General features: G+C 42.5%; 1 protein-coding gene across 2 annotated transcripts in view; it reads right to left on the bottom strand.

Moving 5' to 3' along the window:
* The window catches only part of DPY19L4 (dpy-19 like 4), a 75,603-nt gene that overhangs the window by 29,520 nt on the left and 24,094 nt on the right, over positions 1-21,989 (bottom strand). Inside the window, exon 7 of one of the 2 annotated variants that reach the window (XM_009213349.4) lies at positions 4,019-4,142. The exons of the other annotated variant lie outside the window; for it this stretch is intronic. Coding sequence (XP_009211613.3) covers positions 4,019-4,142 — 124 coding nt within the window. The remainder of the gene's footprint in view (positions 1-4,018; positions 4,143-21,989) is intronic. 2 annotated transcript variants of the gene reach the window in all.

Here is a 21,989-nt window from a genome sequence, read left to right as displayed (position 1 = left end):
TTTCACTGTGCCTGTAGTGTGAACTTTTTACACATAGGATTTATGTGATACATCAAACAGGTTTCAATAATCAACCACAAATGTTTCTTAATGACTCCAGATAACTGCACAAAAGACTGAACTGAACTTGGATATCCTAAGGGAACTGGGACGACGAAACTTAGCCTCAACAATGGGAAGCAAAATACAAAATATGTGATTTTTTAAAAGTATATGGGCTGGGCACGGTGACTCACACCTGTAATCCCAGTACTTTGGGAGGCCGAGGCAGGCGGATCACCTGAGATCGGGAGTTCGAGACTAACCTGACCAACATGGAGAAACCCCGTCTCTACTAAAAATACAAAATTAGCTGGGCATGGTGCAGCAGGCCTGTAATCCCAGCTACTTGGGAGGCTGAGGCAGGAGAATTGCTGGAACCAGGGAAGCAGAAGTTGTGTTGAGCCGAGATCGCACCATTGCACTCCAGCCTGGGGAACAAGAGCGAAACTCCATCTCAAAAAAAAAAAAATACATGTAAGCTGAGCACAGTGGCTCACACCAATAGTCTCAACACTTTTGAAAGGTGAAGCCAGCTGGACTTCCTGGGTCCAGTGGGGACTTGGAGAACTTTTCTGTCTTACAAGAGGATTGTAAAACACACCAATCAGCACTCTGTAGCTAGGACTGTAAAATGCACCAATTAGCACTCTGTAAAACCACACTAACCAGTGCTCTGTAGCTAGCAAGAGGATTGTAAAATGCACCAATCAGTGCTCTGTAAAACGCACCAATCAGTGCTCTGTAAAATGCACCAATCAGCGCTCTGTAAAGTGCACCAATCAGCGCTCTGTAAAATGCACCAATCAGAAGGATCCTAAAAGTAGCCAATCGCAGGGGGGATTGAAAAATGGGCACTCTGATAGGACAAAAACAGAACATGACAGGGGACAAATAAGGGAATAAAAGCTGGCCACCCCAGTCAGCAGTGGCAACCCGCTTGGGTCCCCTTCCATGCTGTGGAAGCTTTGTTCTTTCGCTCTTCACAATAAACCTTGCTACCACTCACTCTTTGGGTCCATGCCATCTTTAAAAGCTGTAACACTCACCCCGACAGTCCGGGGCTTCATTCTTGAAGTCAGCAAGACCACCAACCCACTGGAAAGAACCAACTCCGGACACACTCTGTGAGGTCAAGGCAGGTGGATCACTTGAGGCCAGGAGTTCGAGACCAGCCTGGCCAACATGGTGAAACTCCGTCTCTACTAAAAATACAAAAATTAGCTGGGTGTAGTGATGTGCGTCTGTAGCCCCAGCTGCTAGGGGGGCTGATGCATGATAATCGCTTGAACCCAGGAGGCGGAGGTTGCAGTGAGCTGAGATTGTCCCACTGCACTCTAGCCTGGGCAACAGAGCAAGAGACCCCCCCTCTCAAAAAAAAAAAAACAAAAACATGTTGCTAAAATACTGCTCAGTGATGGCAAGGAGCAAAGTATTCACACGTAATAACTCACATGGATGTCAAGGGCATTATTAGGCTGAGTGAAAAAAGCTAATCTTAAAAGGTTACATACTACATGATTTGATTCCATTTATATAACCTTTCAAGGTGACAAAACTATAGTGATAGCGAAGACATCAGTGGTTGCCAGAGGTTTGGGTTAGAGGAAGGATGTGATTATTAACGTACACAAGAGTTTCTTAGTGGTGAGAGAAGAGTTCTGTCTTGATTATGATGACGGTTACTCAAATGTATACATGTGATAACAACTAATATGACTATACACCCACTTTCCACAAAAGCAGTACACGTAAAACCTGGTGAAATGTTAAGAAAGTCAGTGCCTGAATTAACAGTATTATATCAATGTCAATTTCTTGACTTTGACAAGGTATTAAGGTCATGCAAGATATTATTGGGGGAAGATGGGTGATGGGTCAAAAATGTAGTAAGCCTAGATCATGCCACTGCACTCCAGCCTGGGTGACAGAGCGAGTCCATGTCTCAAAGAAACAAACAAAAAGGTAAATATAAAGAAACTTAGGCAGTTCATTCTGCTATACCAAACTCTTTTTTTTTTTTTAGAGACAGAGTCTTACTCTGTTGCCCAGCTTGGAGTGCAGTGGCATGATCTCAGCTCACTGCAACCCCCAACTCTGGGTTCAAGCGATTCTCCCACCTCAGCCTCCCAACTAGCTGGGAGTACAGCTATGCACCACCACACCCAGCTAATTTTTGCATTTTTATTAGAGACAGGTTTCGCCATGTTGGCCAGGCTGGTCTTGAACTCCTGACCTCAGGGGATCCGCCTGCCTCAGCCTCCCAAAGCGCTGGGTAATATTATAGGCGTGAGCCACCACACCCGACCTATACTAAACTCTTTTACTTAACAATTGAAGCACTATTCTTCTCTAAGAGACAGCTGTACAATCAAACAGGAAAATATTCAATCATAGACTCTCTGACTATTAAAGAAAATATATTCTTGGCCAGGTGCAGTGGCTCATAGCTATAGTCCCAGCACTTTGGGAGGCCAAGGAGGGCAGATCATTTGACGTCAGGAGTTCGAGGCCAGCCTGGCCAACATAGTGAAACCCCGTCTCTATTAAAAATACAAAAATTAGCTGGGCATGGTGCTGGGCACCTGTAATCCCAGCTACACAAGAGGCTAAGGCAGGAGAATCGCTTGAGCCTGGGAGGCAGAGGTTGCAGTGAGCAGAGATCATGCCATTACACTCCAGCCTGGGTGACAGATAGTAAGACTGTCTAAAAAAAAAAAAAAGAAAATATACTCTTGTGCAGAAAGATCTTTATACAAATACAACATAAAGGAAGACCACAAAGCTGAAATGTGTTCATGTTATTTTATACACAAAAAAGGAAATGCTAGTTATAAAAATGAAATAATAAAGTTTGCTATGCTCAGGACATTTGTCACCACTGAAAGGAGAAAACAATAGTACATTTTTTCAGAGATTTTTATAAAGGACCCATAAGTACATCCTGTTTCCTGGACAACCAGGTTTAATAATCTCTGCTCTCTTTTTCTAGCCAGGAATTCTTAACCCCAAATAAGAAGACTATCAAAGGACTGTTACAATTCAGTCAATTTCAATATAACTGGTTGCCTCTATAATCATTTTATGCATTTTAAATAATTATTCTTTTTCTTTCTGGAGGCAGGGTCTCACTCTGTTGCCCAGGCTAGAAGGCAGTGGTGCGATCTCAGCTCACTGCAACCTCCGCCTCCCAGGTTCAAGCGATCCTCCCACCTCAGCCTCCCAAGTAGCTGGGATTACAGGTGTGTGCCATCACACCTGGCTAATTTTTGAATTTTTATTAGAGACGAGGTTTCACCATGTTGGCCAGGCTGGTCACAAACTCCTGACCTTAAGTGATCTGCCCACCTCAGCCTCCCACAGTGCTGGGATTATAGGCATGAGCCACAGCGCCTGGCCTAAAATCATTATCCTGAGACAGACTCTGCAGGCTTTTTCTAACTGCCAAAAGGGCTGTGGCAACAACAATAACAATAACAATGTAAGAATCTAAACTACCAGGGAAAGTCTCCTGAAATTTTTACCCACCTACCTATACCTCAGTCACAGAAAACAGGAGAAGAAACAGAATATGCAGGGCTGCCATCCAAGTTAACACTGCTGTCATTTGTGGTCACTCTACATCTTGTTTAATATATCTTTAAATCATGGCGATTGAAGGCCATCAATGTTCCAGAAGTCCGAGAAGTGATAAAATAACAGTGGAACAGATTTTCAAAATAAGAGATTCTTCATATATTTGTCAAGTTAACTATAGTAAAATAATAAAACATCTCCTTTCTCCTTGTTGACTGTTAATCAGATTACAGAGTAACAGTGTTCTAAGAAAACTACCTAACTATACCTTTTAATATGTAGTAACCAGGCTTCATTAAATATTATTTAATTCTTACTAGGACTAAAATTTATTTGCTATTATGTACCACATTTGCAATACATTAGAATTAGCTGCAATGGATAAAACAGATTTGTATCTTACCTCTCCATAAGTATTTAAGTTGCTTTTTAAATAGCCTGTAAGTGCAGCAATTTGGCATGCAAAATATGGTAGTGCCCAGTTTTCTCTTAAAGGAATGGAGTATTCAATTCTTGTTGTATCTACCCTAAAATAAACCACAGATGAACAGTAAATAAGACATTATATTTGTGTTACATTATACTTTTCAAAGTACTTTAACACAAATCTCATTGTTCTCCATAACAATCCTGTGAGGCAGGCATAGCCAGATCCACCATTGTCTTTTTTTTTCTTTTTTTGAGATGGAGTCTTTCTCTGTCGCTCAGGCTGCAGTGCAGTGGCACGATCTTGGCTCACTGCAACCTCTGCCTCCAGGCTTCAAGTGAACCTCAGCCTCCTGCATAGCTGGGATTACAGGCGTGAATCACCACACCTGGCTAGTTTTTATATTTTTAGTAGAGACTGGGTTTCACCATGTTGTCTCAAACTCCTGACCTCAGGTATCTACCCGCCTTGACCTCCCAAAGTGCTGGGATTACAGGCATGAGCCACCGCACCCAGCCCAGATCCACCATGGTCTATACAGCATCTTTGAGCAAATTAATAGGGTCTCACCCCCGGCCCCCGTCGCCCCCAAGAAGCTGCAGAGCTACTGTGCACTACTTGGTGAACAGATGGGCCTCTGTGAGAGATTGAAAAAGGCATGCCTTCTCTAGGCACACCCCATGCTAAGGTACACAGCTTGTTGCACAGAGTACCCCGGATTTCAGCCACACCCTCCCTTCCCTTAACCAGATGGCTACCCTTCACTAGAGTACAATCTGCACCATATAATTAGCAGCCTGGCAGATCCAAAGTTCTTATTCCCCTTTACAAAAGGAGTATGAAGTTCAGAAATGTAAGGTAATTTAATCAAGGCCATCTAGCTAGTAGGTGGCATAATTGGGATTAAAATGCTCATCTTTTGATATCTAATTCAATAATCTTTTCAGTCAGCAGGTTCCCCAGAATTAATATCACAGTCTTTTATGTGATATACTTAGAGACTTGAAAATTCCCAGAATCAGAAATATAGGAATGTCAGGCCGGGGACGGTGGCTCATGCCTGTAATCCTAGCAATTTGGGAGGCTGAAGCAGGTGGATCACCTAAGCTCAGGAGTTCCAGACCAGCCCGGCCAACGTGGTGAAAACCCGTCTTTATTAATAACACAAAAATTAGCTTGGCGTGGTGGTGCGTGCTTGTAGTACCAGCTACTTGTTAGGCTGAGGCAGAAGAATTGCTTGAACCCGGGAGGCAGAGGTTGCGGACAGCAGAGATCAAGCCATTGCACTCCAGCCTGGGTGACACAGCAAGACTCCTCAATCAATTTTCATTGAGAGCTTGTTGTGTCCTGTGAATATCCTCATACCACAATACCTCATACCTCTCCAGCAATCATAGAATTTGGCTCTCTTACACTCAATAGCTATTTTCTACACAAAAATAAAGGTGCTATTGTTTTTTTGAAAATTTATGAAAATTGCTGCCTAACTTGTCTAAGTAATAATGATTAACATGCTTGCATGTTAACTTAGTTCCCTCAATGGCCAAGTGACACACTCCTGCATACTGGTATCAGAGTTGATAATTATATTTCCAATTACACCAATCATGAACCACTGAATTGTTTGCAAATAATCAAAATTACAAATGTCACATCCTCACAGACCAAGAAGATAAAGTTGCAACAGCAATAAATCCAACCAGGCTCAGCATGTTATCACAGCCAAAAGAAACAAACACGTACTTCAAAATGCCATGAAAACATAGGAACAAAAACATTTTTGAGAAAGCAATTTTCTCCTTCCATAATAGCAGCATATATAATAAATCCTAAAAATCATTTTTACTCATCTTTTCCTAGTCTCAGACCTCTAAGCACTAATAACTTTTTTCCTATTCATAATAGCAGCATATATAATAAACCCTAAAAATCATTTTTACTCATCTCTTTTCCTAGTCTCAGACCTCTAAGCACTAATAACTTTCTTCCTATTCCCTCCCCAATTGCTGGAGTGCAGTGACACGATCATGGCTCACTGCAGCCTCGACCTCCCAGGCTCAGAGGATCGCCCCGCCTCAGTATCCCCAAGTAGCTGGGATTACAGGCACATGCCACTACGCCCACCTAATTTTTTGTATTTTTAGTAGAGCCAGCATTATGACACGTTGCCCAGGCTGGTCTCAAACTTCTGGGTTCAAACAATCTGCCTGCCTTTGCTTCCCAAAGTGCTGGGATAACAGGTGTGAGCTACCATGCCCGGTAGCACAATGTACTTCCTTTTTCTTTTTCTTTTTTTTTTTTTTGAGACGGAGTCTTGCTCTGTCACCCAGGCTGGAGTGCAATGGTGCAATCTCGGCTCACTACAATCTCTGCCTCCCAGGTTCAAGCAATTCTCCTGCCTCAGCCTCCTGACTAGCTGGGACTACAGGTGCCCACCACCACGCCTGGCTAATTTTTTGTATTTTTAGTAGAAACAAGGTTTCACTATGACGGCCAGGCTGGTTTGGAACTCCTGACCTCATGATCCACCTGCCTCGGCCTCCCAAAGTGCTGGGATAACAGGCGTGAGCCACCGTACTTTCTTTTTTTTTTTTTTTTTTTTTTGAGACGGAGTCTCGCTCTGTCGCCCAGGCTGGAGTGCAGTGGCCGGATCTCAGCTCACTGCAAGCTCCGCCTCCTGGGTTCACGCCATTCTCCCGCCTCAGCCTCCCGAGTAGCTGGGACCACAGGCACCCGCCACCTCGCCCGGCTAATTTTTTGTATTTTTTAGTAGAGACAGGGTTTCACCGTGTTAGCCAGCAGAGTCTCGATCTCCTGACCTCGTGATCCGCCCATCTCGGCCTCCCAAAGTGCTGGGATTACAGGCTTGAGCCACCGCGCCCGGCCCACCCTACTTTCTTAAGTCATCTGCAGCCCTCTCTGTGATGCTTCAAAATAATATTTTGACCATTTTCTGTTTAGCACAATAGTTCAGTAGCTAAGCAAAACAAGACAAAAGAATTTCCTAGGAAGAAAGAGATAAAAACAGGGTAAAAAATAATTACACTTAAATATTTTTGTTCCTGTCAATATCTGTAATAATACTAATCACTATTATAAAAAATCAAGGATCTCCACTGCCCTATAATCCATTCAAGTATTTGTCCCTTATATAAATATTTTACAGGATCAAAACTCTTCAATGAATTTATATTCTGCTTTTTAAACTTAAATGTATTCTGCATGTTTTCCTTTCTTCATACTTATTCTTTTTTGAAAAATATTTTATTGTAAAAGCAATATATGTTTGTTAAAGAAATATTAGAAAATGTGTACCAACAAAAAGAAGAAAAATCTTAAAACACCTATAATCTCACCCATTCAGAGGCTAACATTGTTAAATCTTCTGCCATAGCTTAGTCAGTACAGTACGATGAGGAAAAGAAACACAAGGAATCAAGTTGCAAAGGAAAGTAAAACTGTGGGGTTTTTTTTTGCAGAAGATACTGTGTACATAGAAAACCCTAAAGAATCTTAAAAAGCCTGGTGCGGTGGTTCATGCCTGTAATTCCAGCATTTTGGGAGGCCGAGGTGGGCGGATCATGAGGTCAGGAGATCGAGACCATCCTGGCTAACACAGTGAAACCCCGTCTCTACTAAAAATACAAAAAAATTAGCCGGGCACAGTGGCGGGCACCTGTAGTCCCTGCTACTCCAAAGGCAGGAGAATGGCGTGAACCCGGGAGGCCAAGCTTGCAGTGAGCCAAGATCGGGCCACTGCACTCCAGCCCGGACGACAGAGTGCGACTCCGTCTCAAAAAAAAAAAAAAATCTCAAAAAAATACCAAAACGAATAAATGAATTTAGCGAGGCTGTGGGCTATAAGGTTTCTATTTTTTTTTTTTTTTTTGAGATGGAGTCTCACTCTGTCATCCAGGCTGGAGTGTAATGGCGTGATTTCGGCTCACTGCCACCTCCGCCTCCCGGGTTCAAGCGATTCTCCTGCCTCAGCCTCCTAAGTAGCTGGGACTACAGGTATGTGACACCATGCCCGGCTTATTTTTTTGTATTTTTAGTAGAGACGGGGTTTCACTGTGTTAGCCAGAATGGTCTCGATCTCCTGACCTCGTGATCCGCCTGCCTCCGCCTCCCAAAATCCTGGGACTACAGGCGTGAGCCACCGTGCTCGCCCTGTTTTTGCTGTTTTGAGATAGTTTCCCTCTTGTTGCCCAGGCTGGAGTCCAATGGTGCGACCTCGGCTCACTGCAACCTCCGCCTCCCAAGTTCAAGTGATTCTCCTGCCTCAGCCTCCCCAGTAGCTGGGATTACAGGCACGCACCACCACAATCGGCGAATTTTGTATTTTTTGTAGAGACAGGGTTTCACCATGTTGGTCAGGTTGGTCTCAAACTCCTGACCTTAGGTGATCCACCCACCTTGGCCTCTCAACGTGCTGGGATTACAAGCATGAGCCACCACACCCAGCCAGCTGTGGGATATAAGGTTAATAGACACAAATCAATTGTTTTTCTATAAACTATCAATGAACATTAAAATTAGTTTTTTTGTTTTTTTGTTTTTTGAGACGGAGTTTCGCTCTTATTGCCCAGGCTGGAGTGCAACGGCGCGATCTTGGCTCACCACAACCTCTGCCTCCGGGTTCAAGCGAGTCTCCTGCCTTAGCCTCCCGAGTAGTTGGCATTACAGGCATGCACCACCACGCCCAGCTAATTTTGTATTTTTAGTAGAGACAGAGTTTCTCCATATGGGTCAGGCTGGTCTCAAACTCCCAAACTCTGGTGATCCGCCCACCTCGGCCTCCCAAAGTGTTGGGATTACAGGCATGAGCCACTGCGCCCAGCCTAAAATTACCATTAATAACAACATCAAAAAGATAAAATCTCTATGAATGAATCTTTAAAAAGATGGGTAAGATCTCTACACTAAAAACAAGAAAATTGGGCTGGGTGCAGTGGCTCACACCTGACACTTTGGGAGGCACAGACAGACGACTGCTTGAGCCCAGGAGTTCAAGACCAGCCTGGTCAACATGGCAAAATCCCATCTCTACCAAAAATATAAAAATTAGCTGGGTGTGGCTTCCATGGTCCCAGTTATATGGTAGAGTGAAGCAGGAAGATCGCTTGAACCCAGGTCGAGGCTGCAGTGAGCCAAGATTGTGCCACTGCACTCCCACTCCAGCCTGGGCGACAGAGAGAGACTCTGTCTCAAAAAAAGAAAAAAAGAAAAAGGAAGAAACCCCACAAAAATGCTGAGAGAAAGAAACCCTAAGTAAATGGAGTGATATGTCAGATGTATCATGTTTTATATACCACAGAATGGAAGACTCAATATTGTTAACATGTCCGTTCTCCCCAGTTGAACTGATGGATCCATGACATCTTTATCAAAATCTGAGCAAGCTTTTAAAAAGGAAATTTAAAAGCTGATTCTAAAATTTATATGGAAGTACTAAGGATCTACAATAGCCAAAATAATCTGGACAAAGGAGAACACATTTAGAGGCTTAAACAATCTAATTTTGACTTATAAAAAGGCAACAGTTATCAATACAGTATGGTATTGGAATTAGAATATACAAATCAATAGGACAAAAAAGACCAGTCTAGAAATAAACCCACACATACATAGTTCATTTTTACTCAAAGTGCTAAGTCAAAACACTAGTAAAAAGAAAGTCTTTTTAAAAATCATGCTGTAACAACTGGACAACTATATGAAAAAGAAAATCTCAACCATTATCTCACATTGTACATAAAAATTAATTTGAAATAGATCATATACCTAAACCTAAAAACCGAAACCATAACGTTTCTTGATGAAAACATAGGAAAACATTACAGTATATTTCCAGTGAAGAAAGATTTATTGAGGCTGGGCATGGTGGCTCACTCATGCCTGTAATCCCAGCACTTTGAGAGGCTGAAGTGAAAGGATCACTTGAGCCTAGGAGTTTGAGACCAGACTAGGCAACATAATGAGACCACGCCTCTACAAAAAATAGAAAAATTAGCAAGGCACGGTGGCACGTGCATGTAGTCCCAGCTACTTGGAAGGCTGAGGTGACAGGATCCATTGAGCCTGGGAGGTCAAGATTGCAGTGAGCCAAGACCACACCACTGCACTCCAGCCTGTCTCAAAAAAAAAAAAAAAAAAGAAAGAAAGAAAAAGACAAAGAAAAAAAAAGAAAGATTTCTTGGACAGGATATTATAAGTACTAATCTTAAAAGAAAGCAAGCCACAGCCTATGAAAAAATATTCACAGTACACATATGAGACCAAAGACTGTTATCTACAATAACAAAGAACTCTGACAAATAAACAATTAAAAGATAAATCTAAGTTTTTTTTTTTTTTTTTTTTTTTTTTTTTTTTGAGACCGAGTCTCACTCTGTCACCCAGGCTGGAGTGCAGTGGCACAATCTCGGCTTACTGCAACCTCCGCCTCCCAGGTTCAAGCCATTCTCCTGCCTCAGCCTCCTGAGTAGCTGGGACTATAGGTGCGTGCCACCCTGTCCAGCTAATTTTTGTATTTTTAGTAGAGGGGGGGTTTCCCCATGTTGGCCAGGATGGTCTCCTAGATCTCTTAATCTCATGATCTTCCTGCTTCAGCCTCCCAAAGTGCTGGGATTACAGGTGTGAGACCCTGCACCTGGCAGTCTAAGCTTTTAAAATGGGCAAAATACTTAGACATTTCACAAAATACATGAATGACCAACAAACACATGAAAAGGTACCCAATATGATTAATCATCAGGGAAATACAAGAATATAGACCACATGGAACTCTCACACAATTTTGACAGAAAAATAGAATGGTACCATCACTTTAGAAAACAGTTTGGCAGTATCTTAAAAGTTAAATATACACCTGCCATACGACCTAGCAATTCTACCCAAAAGAAATGAAAGCATATGTCCACACAAAACTGGAAACTACCCAAATGTCCATCAGTATCTGAATAAATGAATTATGATATATCCATACTATGTAACAGAACTTAGTGATAAAAAAGAATGAACTATTAATATAGCCAACATACATGAATACCAAAATAACACTGAGTAAAAAAAGCTGGATCCCCACCACCAAAAAGTATGTGCTGTATGACTCCATTAATATATAATTCTAGAAAACACCATCTATAGAGACTGAAAGCAAATCATGCTGGGCATGCTCACTCACGCCTGTAATCACAGCACTTTAGGAGGCGGAGGCATGCAAATTGTTTGAGCCCAGGAGTTTGAGATCAGCCTGGGCAACATGGTGAAACCCCATCTCTACTAAAAATGCAAAAATCAGCTGGCCATGGTGGTGCACACCTGTAATCCCAGCTACTTGGGAGGCTGAGGCAGGAATTGCTTGAACCCAGGAGGCAGAGGCTGCAGCGAGCCGAGATCGTGCCACTGCACTCCAGCTTGGGCGACAAAGTGAGACTCAGTCTCAAAAAAGAAAAAAAAGAAAAAAAAAAGAAAGCAGACACAGGTTTCCTGGGGACAGCAGCATAGTAGTGGTGGTTGGGTAAGAAAAGAGGGAGGTATTAGAAAGGAAATTTTGGAGACTGGGCATAGTGGCTCACACCTGTAATCCCAACATTTTGGGAGGCTGAAGTGGGCAGATCACTTGAGGTCAGGAGTTTGAGACCAGCCTGGCCAACATGGTGAAACCCATCCTCTACTCAAAATATAAAAATTAGCCAGGCATGGTGGCACATGTCTATAACCCCAGCTACTCAGGAGGCTGAGGCAGGAAAATTGCTGGAACCTGGGAGATGGAGGTTGCAGTGAGCCTAGACTGCACCACTGCACTCCAGCCTGGGTGAGAGTGAGATCCTGTCTCAAAAAAAAAAAAAGGAAACTTTGGGTAGTGATGGATATGTTCATTATACTGATTGTGTTGATGATTTTGTGGGTATATTTAAATGCCTAAATTGATCAAATTGGATACTTTAAGTATGTCTGGTTCATTCTATGTCAATTATACCTCAATAAAGCTGTTAAAAAGCATTAAAATACTTATTCACATATACATTCATAGAAGATAGGTTTGCATATATTTATACACACACCCACACACAGATACACATATATATGCAAAAACAGGATCACATGTGACAGTCAAATGAAACAAAAGCTGCAAGGAAGTTAGCAGTGCCTAGAACCTAGTAAACATTCAGTATTACAGTAAATCTTAGCTCTTTCCTAATTCTCTAACAAACTATTTTTTACTTAACAATATATTATGAACATCTTTCCAAGATATCCATGTCAATAAACATACTTCAAGAACATTTAATGACCATGACACACCATTGTGTAGATCTACTATAAATTTCCTATTGTTATACACTTTGTTTCCAACTTTGTCTATTACAAATAATTTTTAAAAACATGAATCAGGCCAGGCACAGTGACTATGGGAGGCCAAGGCAGGTGGATCACTTGAGGCCAAGAGTCCAAGACCAGCCTGGCCAACATGACGAAACTCCATCTCTACTAAAAATACAAAAATTAGCTGGCTGTAGTAGTGCACACCTGTAGTCCCAGCTACTCAAGAGGCTGAGGCACGAGAATCACTTGAACCCACTAGGCGGAGGCTGCAGTGAGCTGAGATTGCACCACTGCACTACAGCCTGGGTGATAGAGCAAGACTTGGTCAAAAACAAAAAAACAAAAAACATGAACCAGTATTTTTATATAGTAATTATTGATTTCATTGTTTTTATTTATTTATTTATTATTATTATTATTATACTTTAAGTTCTAGGGTACATGTGCATAACGTGCAGGTTTGTTACATATGTATACTTGTGCCATGTTGCTGTGCTGCACCCATCAATTCGTCAGCACCCATCAACTCGTCATTTACATCAGGTATAACTCCCAATGCAATCCCTCCCCCTCCCCCGATTTCATTGTTTAAGCTTATTAATCCATCTAAAATTTATCTTAATATGTGTGCAATAAGCATTTATTTTCCAGATTTGGTTGTCCCAATACCTTTTAATGAACATCATGTCTTCTGTAGGGAATAGAGAAGTTCTTCTTCAAAGTTTCTTAATCCATAAAGGGTTTATCACTCCCTGGTTAAATGTTTGTATATGTATATTCCGAGGCTGCTCCAACTTGTTCTGGTAGGTTGAGATAAGGCTAAATGAGTCCGGAATTAGGATGCTTGCCATTGCTTTTTTGGAAACCCCTCTGACCTCTTATCACTAACTTCCTCTTTTCTTTGTCTTCTTTCCCTTCTCCCTATTTAGGAAAGTTCTGAATTATTAGCCAATAGAGTTAAGTTTAGAGTGTGAGGTCCCATCCCAGCCAATGGGAATGGGACACAGCTCTAGGGAATTGCATCAGGATGTAAAGGTTATAAATGTCCTCGACTCCTTTGTTCAGCGTGCTCTCGTGGTTGGACTGCTGACGAGTGCACCCTTTTCACAGAAAGTAAACTAGTCTTGCTGAGGGATCCTCCGTCTTGGTGTTGATTTCTTTGCAATATCAAACTCCCATGCCCAACATCTTCTAAAGCAGCAGCCCCCAATGTTTTTGGCACCAGGGACTGGTTTTGTGGAAGACAATCCATGGATGTGGGGTGATATGGTTTGGCTATTTTCCCACCCAAATCTCATCTTGAATGTAGCTCCCACAGTTCCCAAGTGTTGTGAGAGGGAGTTGGTGGGAGGTAACTGAATCATGGGGGCAAGTCTTTCCCATGCTATTCTCATGATAGTGAATAAGTCTCACAAGATCTGATGGTTTTATAAAAAGGAGTTTCTCTGCATAAGCTCTCTTCTCTTGTCTGCTACCACGTGAGATGTGCCTTTCACCTTCTGCCATGATTGTGAGGCCTCTCCAGCCACATGGAACTGAGTCCATTAAACCTTTTTCTTTTGTAAATTTCCCAGTCTTGGGTATTTCTTTACCAGCAGTATGAAAACAGACTAATACAGGGGGTTGGGGGGGGATGGTTTGGGGATGAAATTGTTCCACTTCAGATCATCAGGCATTAGATTCTCATAAGGAGCACACAACCTAGATTCCTCACATGCGCAGTTCACAATAGGGTTCATGCTCCTATGAGAATATAATGCCTCTGCTGATCTGACAGGAGGCGGAGCTCAGGTGGTAATGCAAGCAATGGGGAGTGGCAGTAAATACAGATAAGTCTTCAGTTGTCATCATCATCATTATCATCATCATCATCATTGTCACTGCTGCTGCTGCCACTCACCTCCTGCTGTGAGGCCAGGTTCCTAACAGGCCACTGATGGGTACTGGTCTGTGGCCTGGGAGTTGGGAATCCCTGTTCTAAAGATCACCTATTTTCATATATATTATCCCTAAAATTTTTTTTGAAAGTTAACTTTCTAAAAGACAAACAAGAAATTCATATACCATAAGGTAGGAGGTGGGGCAGAAGGACCCCAGCAACCACTCCATCAGCCCAGCACCAGGAAGCTGAACTCAGTAGTTCCCTTCCCAAAGGTTTACCTAACCATGTATTAGTGCAGTCAAGTCTTTAAAACTCTTCACCAGAAACACAAAGTAGGTGTCTAGAATACAGAAGGGAGAATCCTTCTCCAGTGTCTGCTGCACAAACTGAGTAGGATCTCTGCCAGCCATTCCACCCACAAGTGACATCCTGGACAAGCCTCCCCTTTACCACCTCCCTCGACACCTATGCTACTCACTCTTTTCCTGTCACAATGCGTGGTGGGAGTAAGAACCAGAAGGCTAACAGTAGGAGGTGACAAAATCAAGTAAGACCCACTTCTTCCCTGCAGTGGCAGAGTCTGGCAGATTGTAGCACAAACTAACAGCTCAAAACAGTAATTAGATCAATTTTGGAGTCCACAGACCTACTGATACATTCACAGAGATCTGCAACTTCTCTTTGAGTTTAATTTCATGTTTTCATTTTAATGATGTTTAGAAACATCACAGAATAAACACTATGCATCACATGGATGACCCCCATGGAACTCACTATTGCCAAAGGACTTCAGTGCTCACTTTTGTGTGGTGTTAACATCTAGTTGGCAATGCGGTACCACTTTAATTGGTTTGAGCTAATCAGAAAAAAATGACATAGTCTTAATAATAAATGATACATTGCCAAATAAAAACAAAACAATCACCCAGGCACAGTGGCTCATGTCTGTAATCCCAACACTTTGGGAGGCTGAGGTAGGCAGATTGCTTGAGCCCAGGAGTTCGAGACCAGCCTGGGCAACATGGTGAGACTTCACCTTTACTAAAAAAAGCAGGGTGTGCTGGTGTACACCTGTCATCCCAGCTACTAGGGAAGCTGAGGTGGGAGGATCATCTGAGTCTAGGGAGGTTGATGCTGCAGTGAGCTGTGATCACATCACTGCACTTAAGCCTGGGTGATGGGAGTGAGACCCTGTCTCAAAAAACCCGAAACAACAGCAACAAAAACACCAATGTTTTGATCACTATGGTAAAAAAAATAAAATTGTTTGTAGTAGACTAAACAGAGCCAAAATCATGAGAACTGAGTCATTCACAGCACCCAGTTGTACAGGTGTGTTACAGCTGCAAGAACCTGCTGACCTTGACTCTAAAGAGAAGAAAGAAGAGAAACAAACGAACCTGTTGCTGCACTGGTATCACATTTACACTGAGGGTGTGCAATTTGGTTTCAGTAAAATATCACTTTTACATAAATTAGTATTTTCAAGTAATATTTTACTGGTTATTATTTTATTGGTAAATTAGTTTCGATTTTATAGTGCATTTAAGTATAAAGAGCTTTACCTAGTTTATGTTTTATATTTAGGTAGCCTTATAATTCAAATTACTTAAGTCAACGCATGAATCCATGAGAGTAACTTAAGTTTTAAATATTTATAACTGAAGTTTGGGAAACATGGAGTTAGATGACATATGTCTAAGTTTGGCATGTCAATGTATAATATGTGAAAGCTGAAAACCACCTATACAATGTCAATATAATGGCTGCACATTCCCTTGTACTAATGTATCACAATTGACCTAACCATTCTCCTCTGATTTTTTATATTATTACAAATGACTATATTACTATTATAAATTATAACTGTATTGTTTTTTAAATTATTACAAATAGGCTGGGCACAGTGGCTCATGCCTGTAATCCCAGCACTTTGGGAGGCCAAGGCAGGTGGATCACCTGAGGTCAGGAGTTCGAGATCAGCCTGGCCAACATGGTGAAACCCTGTCTCTACTAAAAATACAAAAATTAGCTGGGCATGGTAGTGGGTGCCTGTAACCCCAGCTACTCAGGAGGCTGAAGCAGGAGAATGACTTGAACCCAGGAGGTGGACATTGCAGTGAGCCGAGATTGCGCCCCTGCACTTTAGCCTGGGCAATAGAGCCAGACTCCATCTAAAAAAAAAAAAAAATGGCCAGGCACGGTGGCTCACACCTGTAATCCCAGCACTTTGGGACGCTGAGGCAGGCAGATCACCTGAGGTCCGGAGTTCGAGACCAGCCTGACCAACATGGAGGAACTCTGTCTCTACTAAAAACACATAATTAGGTGGGCGTGGTGGTGCATGCCTGTAGTCCCAGCTACTCAGAAGGCTGAGGCAGGAGAATCACTTGAACCTGGGAGGCGGAGGTTGCGGTGAGCTGAGATCGCGTCACTGCACTCTAGCCTGGGAAACAAGAGTGAAATTCCGTCTCAAAAAAAAAAAAAAAAAATAGTTACAAACAGTACTACAATACATAAATCGAAGTAACAAACTCTTTCCTTCCTTTTGAATTACTTCCTTGGAATAAAACAGAATTCCTGGGAGAAACTGCTCCCTAAAATTGAAAAAACGTATACCTCTACCAGCAGCCTGAGTATACCAACATCATCGCAACAGAATCAGTATCATGTGTTCCATTATTGTCTGCCAATTATATCTATATATACACTATATATAATACCTATATATGATATATACGTTATATAAAATATATATCTATATATCATATCAATTATTTATATATCTATATATCAATTATATCTACATATCATATATACATATGACATGTACATTTCCTTGTACCTTATTCCTTTATTGTTACCGTTGTACAACTGTACAGTGTTACAATGTACAGTTCCTTTTTTGCCAAAGATTAAATACAGACTTTTAATCAAATATATTTTCAGCGCTCCTCAAATATAAAGATGTTCCCCCTGACAGTGAAATCCAGGTACGTATTTGTATATGAGAAGATCATCTACATTTCCACATTGCTTGTATGTGGAGCCTGGACTCTGTTAGTCCATTTTGGTGGCAAGTCTTCAAAGGGAGTCATTCACCTCTGATTTTTCCCCCTACTACTATCTGTACAATGCCATTTCCTGAAATCTCTTTAAATTTTCTAGTATACCTACACCTTTTAGTTTGAACAAACAGGAACTATTTTATAACCCTGCTTTCCCCTTCCAGTGTTAAGGAACAAGTAACATAAAATACCATTAAGAACACGAATAATCATAATGTAACGGAATGGGGCCGGGTGCGGTGGCTCAAGCCTGTAATCCCAGCACTTTGGGAGGCCGAGACGGGCAGATCCCGAGGTGAGGAGATTGAGACCATCCTGGCTAACATGGTGAAACCCCGTCTCCACTAAAAAATACAAAAAACTAGCTGGGCGAGGTGGTGGGCACCTGTAGTCCCAGCTACTTGGGAGGCTGAGGCAGGAGAATGGCGTAAACCCGGGAGGCGGAGCTTGCAGTGAGCTGAGATCCGGCCACTGCACTCCAGCCTGGGCGACAGAGCGAGACTCCGTCTCAAAAAAATAAATAAATAAATAAATAATGGAATGACTTTAGTATCTTTTTTATACTTTTCTAAGAAGTCATACATAAATATAAGCTATAAAGCTGACGAATAAAGAGACAGCATATTCTTTCATGGCATTAGAATGTATTTTGCAGTATAAGATACATACCAATAAAATATAAACGAAAAGCAAACAAACACATTTTTTAAAACTTAGCTATTAAGAACATTTCAATTGTCAAAAGACACATTTCAGTAGAATATACCAGGTCAATTTTTCTATTTAACTTCTACTCCAGCAATACAGCATACATCAATGACATCAAATAAGGCAGTCAGAAATTCTCACTAAGATCTCTAAAGAGAGTCTTATTCTTTTGTTTAAGTGGCATAAGAGAGTCTTACTCTTTAAGACCATTATGTTTACATGAGAAAGTATCTTTTCCTCTTCAAATATGAAGACAGATGTAGGGATTAAACGAAATTAATAGCAAGGTTAATTGAATGTGGTAGCCAGCCTCCAAGACGATCCCAATGATTCCTGCCTCCTAGTATTAATACCCTGTGTTGTCACCTCCCACACTGTACCAGGGGTCTGCGTGACTAACAAAATATGGCAGAGTGATGTTATATCATTTCTAAGACGAGGTTATAACAGATACCTGGCTTCCGTTGTGGCACACTCTCATACTCTCTTGGATCATTCACTCTAAGGGAGACCAGCTGCCAAGTTGCATGCTGCCCTATGGAGAGGCCCATATGTAAGAAATTAAGGCCTCCCTGGCCAAAAGCCAGTACGGTACTGGGCCTCTGATAAATGGCCATGAGTGAGCTTGGAAGCAGATGCTTCAGCCCAGCCAGGTCTTCAGACCACACAGTACAAGCCAACATCATAACCGAAATCTCATGAGAGACCCTGAGCTAGAACCACCGATCTAAACCTCTTGGGATTCCTGACCCACAGAAATATGTGAGATGTTTGTTGTTTTAAGCTGTTAAATTTCGGGTGATCTGTTATGCAGCAATAACTAATACATCACACAATCAAAAAAGCAATCCTTTTATTTTTATTTATTTTGAAACAGACTCTCACTCTGTCACCCTGGCTGGAGTGCAGTGGCGTGATCTCAGCTCACTGCAGCCTCTGCCTCTCAAGTTAAAGCATTTCTCCTGCCTCAGACTCCGGAGTAGCTGGGACTACAAGCACCCACCACCACATCTGGCTAATTTTTGTATTTTTAGTGGAGATAGGGTTTCACCTTGTTGGTAAGGCTGGTCTTGAACTCCCAGCCTCAAGTGATCCATCCGCCTCAACCTCCCTAAGTGCTGGGATTACAGGCATGAGCCACTGCACCCAGACAAGAAAGCAATCCTTTTAGAAAGTCTGTATTTTTTTTATTTTATTTTTTATTTTTTAATTATTTATTTTTCTTGAGACAGAGTCTTGCTCTGTCACCCAGGTTGGAGCGCAGTGGCATGATCTCGGCTCACTGCAAGCCCCGCCTCCCGGGTTCACGCTATTCTCCTGCCTCAGCCTCCCGAGTAGCTGGGACTACAGGCATATGCCACCATGCCTGGCTAATTTTTTGTATTTTTAGTAGAGACGGGGTTTCACCATGTTAGCCAGGATGGTCTTGATCTCCTAACCTTGTGATCCACTCGTCTCGGCCTCCCAAAGTGTTGGGATTACAGGCGTGAGCCACCGCGCCCAGCTAGAAAGTCTGTATTTTAAATAATACAATAATCATTTGTGTTAAATACCACTTCATTCATTCATTTAGTTTTGAGACAGGGTCTCTCTCTGTCACACAGGCTGAAGTGTAGTGGCACAGTCAATAGCTCATTGCAGCCTCAGGCTTAAGTGATCCTACTGCCTCAGCTTCCCAAGTAGCTGGGATTGCAGGCAAACACCACCAAGCCTGGCTATTTTTTTTTTTTTAAGTGGAGATGATGAGGTCTCACTATGTTGCCCAGACCGGTCTCAAACTTCAGGTCTCATGTGATCCTCCTACCTGGGCCTCCCAATGCTAGAATTATAGATGTGAGCCACTGCACCTGGCCCCACTTCACTTTAAAATACAAGAATTGGCCAGGCAGAGTGGCTCACATCTGTAATCCCGGCACTTTGGGAGGCTGAGGCGGGTGGATCACTTGAGGTCAGGAGTTCAAGACCAGCCTGGCCAACACGGTGAAACCCCATCTCTACTAAAAATACAAAAATTAGCTGGGCGTGGTGGCGGGCACCTGTAATCCCAGCTACTCAGGAGGCTGAGTCAGGAGAGTCACTTGAACCTAGAGGGCAGAGGTTGCAGCGAGCTGAGATTGTGCCACTGTACTCCAGCCTGGGCGACAAGAGCAAGAATCCATCTCAAAACATAACTAAATAAAATAAAATAAAAGACTTTTGGTGGGGCATGGTGGCTCATGCCTGTAATCTCAGCACTTTGGGAAGCCAAGGCGGGTGGATCACCTGAGGTCAGGAGTTTGAGACCAGCCTGGGAAACATGGTGAAACCGCGACTTTACCAAATAAAATAAAAATTAGTCAGGCATTAGCTGGGCGCGGTGGCTCACGGCTGTAATCCCAGCACTTTGGGAGGCCGAGGTGGCGGATCAGTTGAGGTCAGAAGTTCAAGAACAGCCTGGCCAATATGGTGAAACCCCATCTCTACTAAAAATACAAAAAAATTAGCCGAGTATTGCGGTATGTGCCTGCAATCCCAGCTACTTGGGAGGCTGAGGCAGGAGAATTGCTTGAACCTGGGAGGCGGAGGTTGCAGTGAGCCGAGATGGCGCCACTGCACTCCAGCCTGGGCAACAGAAAGACTCCATCTCAAAAAAAAAATAAAAATTAGCCAGGCATGGTGGCATGTGCCTGTAGTCCCAGCTACTGGGGAGGCTGAAGTGGGAGAATCACTGCATCCATAAGCCAGAGGGTGCAGTGAGCCGCGATCGTGCCATTGTACTCCAAGCCTGAGCAACAGAGTAAGACTCTGTCTCAAAATAAATGTAAAAACATGAATAAATAAAATATAGGCTCTGTCTCAAAATAAAAGTAAAAAAATAAAATAAAATATAAGACTTTCTTTTTTTTTTTGAGACGGAGTCTTGCTCTGTCACCCAGGCTGGAGTGTGTGGCGAGATCTCGGCTTGCTGCAAGCTCTGTCTCCCAGGTTCACGCCATTCCCTTGCCTCAGCCTCCTGAGTAGCTGGGACTACAGGCACCCGCCACCACACCCGGCTAATTTTTTGTATTTTTAGTAGAGATGGGGTTTCACCGTGTTAGCCAGAATGGTCTCAATTTCCTGACCTCGTGATCTGCCCACCTCGGCCTCCCAAAGTGCTGGGATTACAAGCAAGAGCCACTGCGCCCAGCCATAAAATATAAGACTTTCTAAACCTAATCTATGAGTATTATTATAACTTTCTTTCTAAAAATAAATCCTAATAGAATTTTAGAAAAGTACACAGCAACTCAAAATGTCCTCTAACAGGCACTTTCTGACATAACAAAAAATCATCTTGTTCTCCTACTTGCCAGACTGGATTTTCTATACTAAAAGGAACCAAAGCTCCAATGAGAAATGGCTGTTTACAAATCTTCTGCAGCAAAACTGCAAACCTACTCACCTTGTTGAGCCAGAAAACAAGAAAGCTTTCAAAGATTAACTAAGTTGTGTAAAAAGAACTCAGGAGCCAGCCTGAAAGGTACTCCTATTAACCAAGGTTGTGACAATTTGAGCAACAGAAGAACATTGATCATAATGGACTGAATCAATGAAATGAATTAAAATGAATCACTGAATCAATAAAAATTCATAAGTACAGAAAGATGCTTAGAAAAGAGAACACCAGGCCGGGCGCGGTGGCTCAAGCCTGTAATCCCAGCACTTTGGGAGGCCGAGGCAGGCGGATCACGAGGTCAGGAGATCGAGACCATCCTGGCTAACATGGTGAAACCCCGTCTCTACTAAAAATACAAAAAACTAGCCGGGCGTGGTGGCGGGCGCCTGTAGTCCCAGCTACTCGGAGGCTGAGGCAGGAGAATGGCCTGAACCTGGGAGGCGGAGCTTGCAGTGAGCCGAGATCGCGCCACTGCACTCCAGCCTGGGTGACACAACGCGAGACTCCGTCTCAAAAAAAAAAAAAAAAAAAAAAAAAAAAAAA

Source organism: Papio anubis, chromosome 8 (genome assembly GCF_008728515.1).
Source record: "Papio anubis isolate 15944 chromosome 8, Panubis1.0, whole genome shotgun sequence".
In the NCBI taxonomy this organism is placed as follows: domain Eukaryota; kingdom Metazoa; phylum Chordata; class Mammalia; order Primates; family Cercopithecidae; genus Papio; species Papio anubis.
The sequence above is the reverse complement of the archived record's forward strand: the minus strand, read 5'-3'. Positions and strand labels throughout refer to the sequence as shown.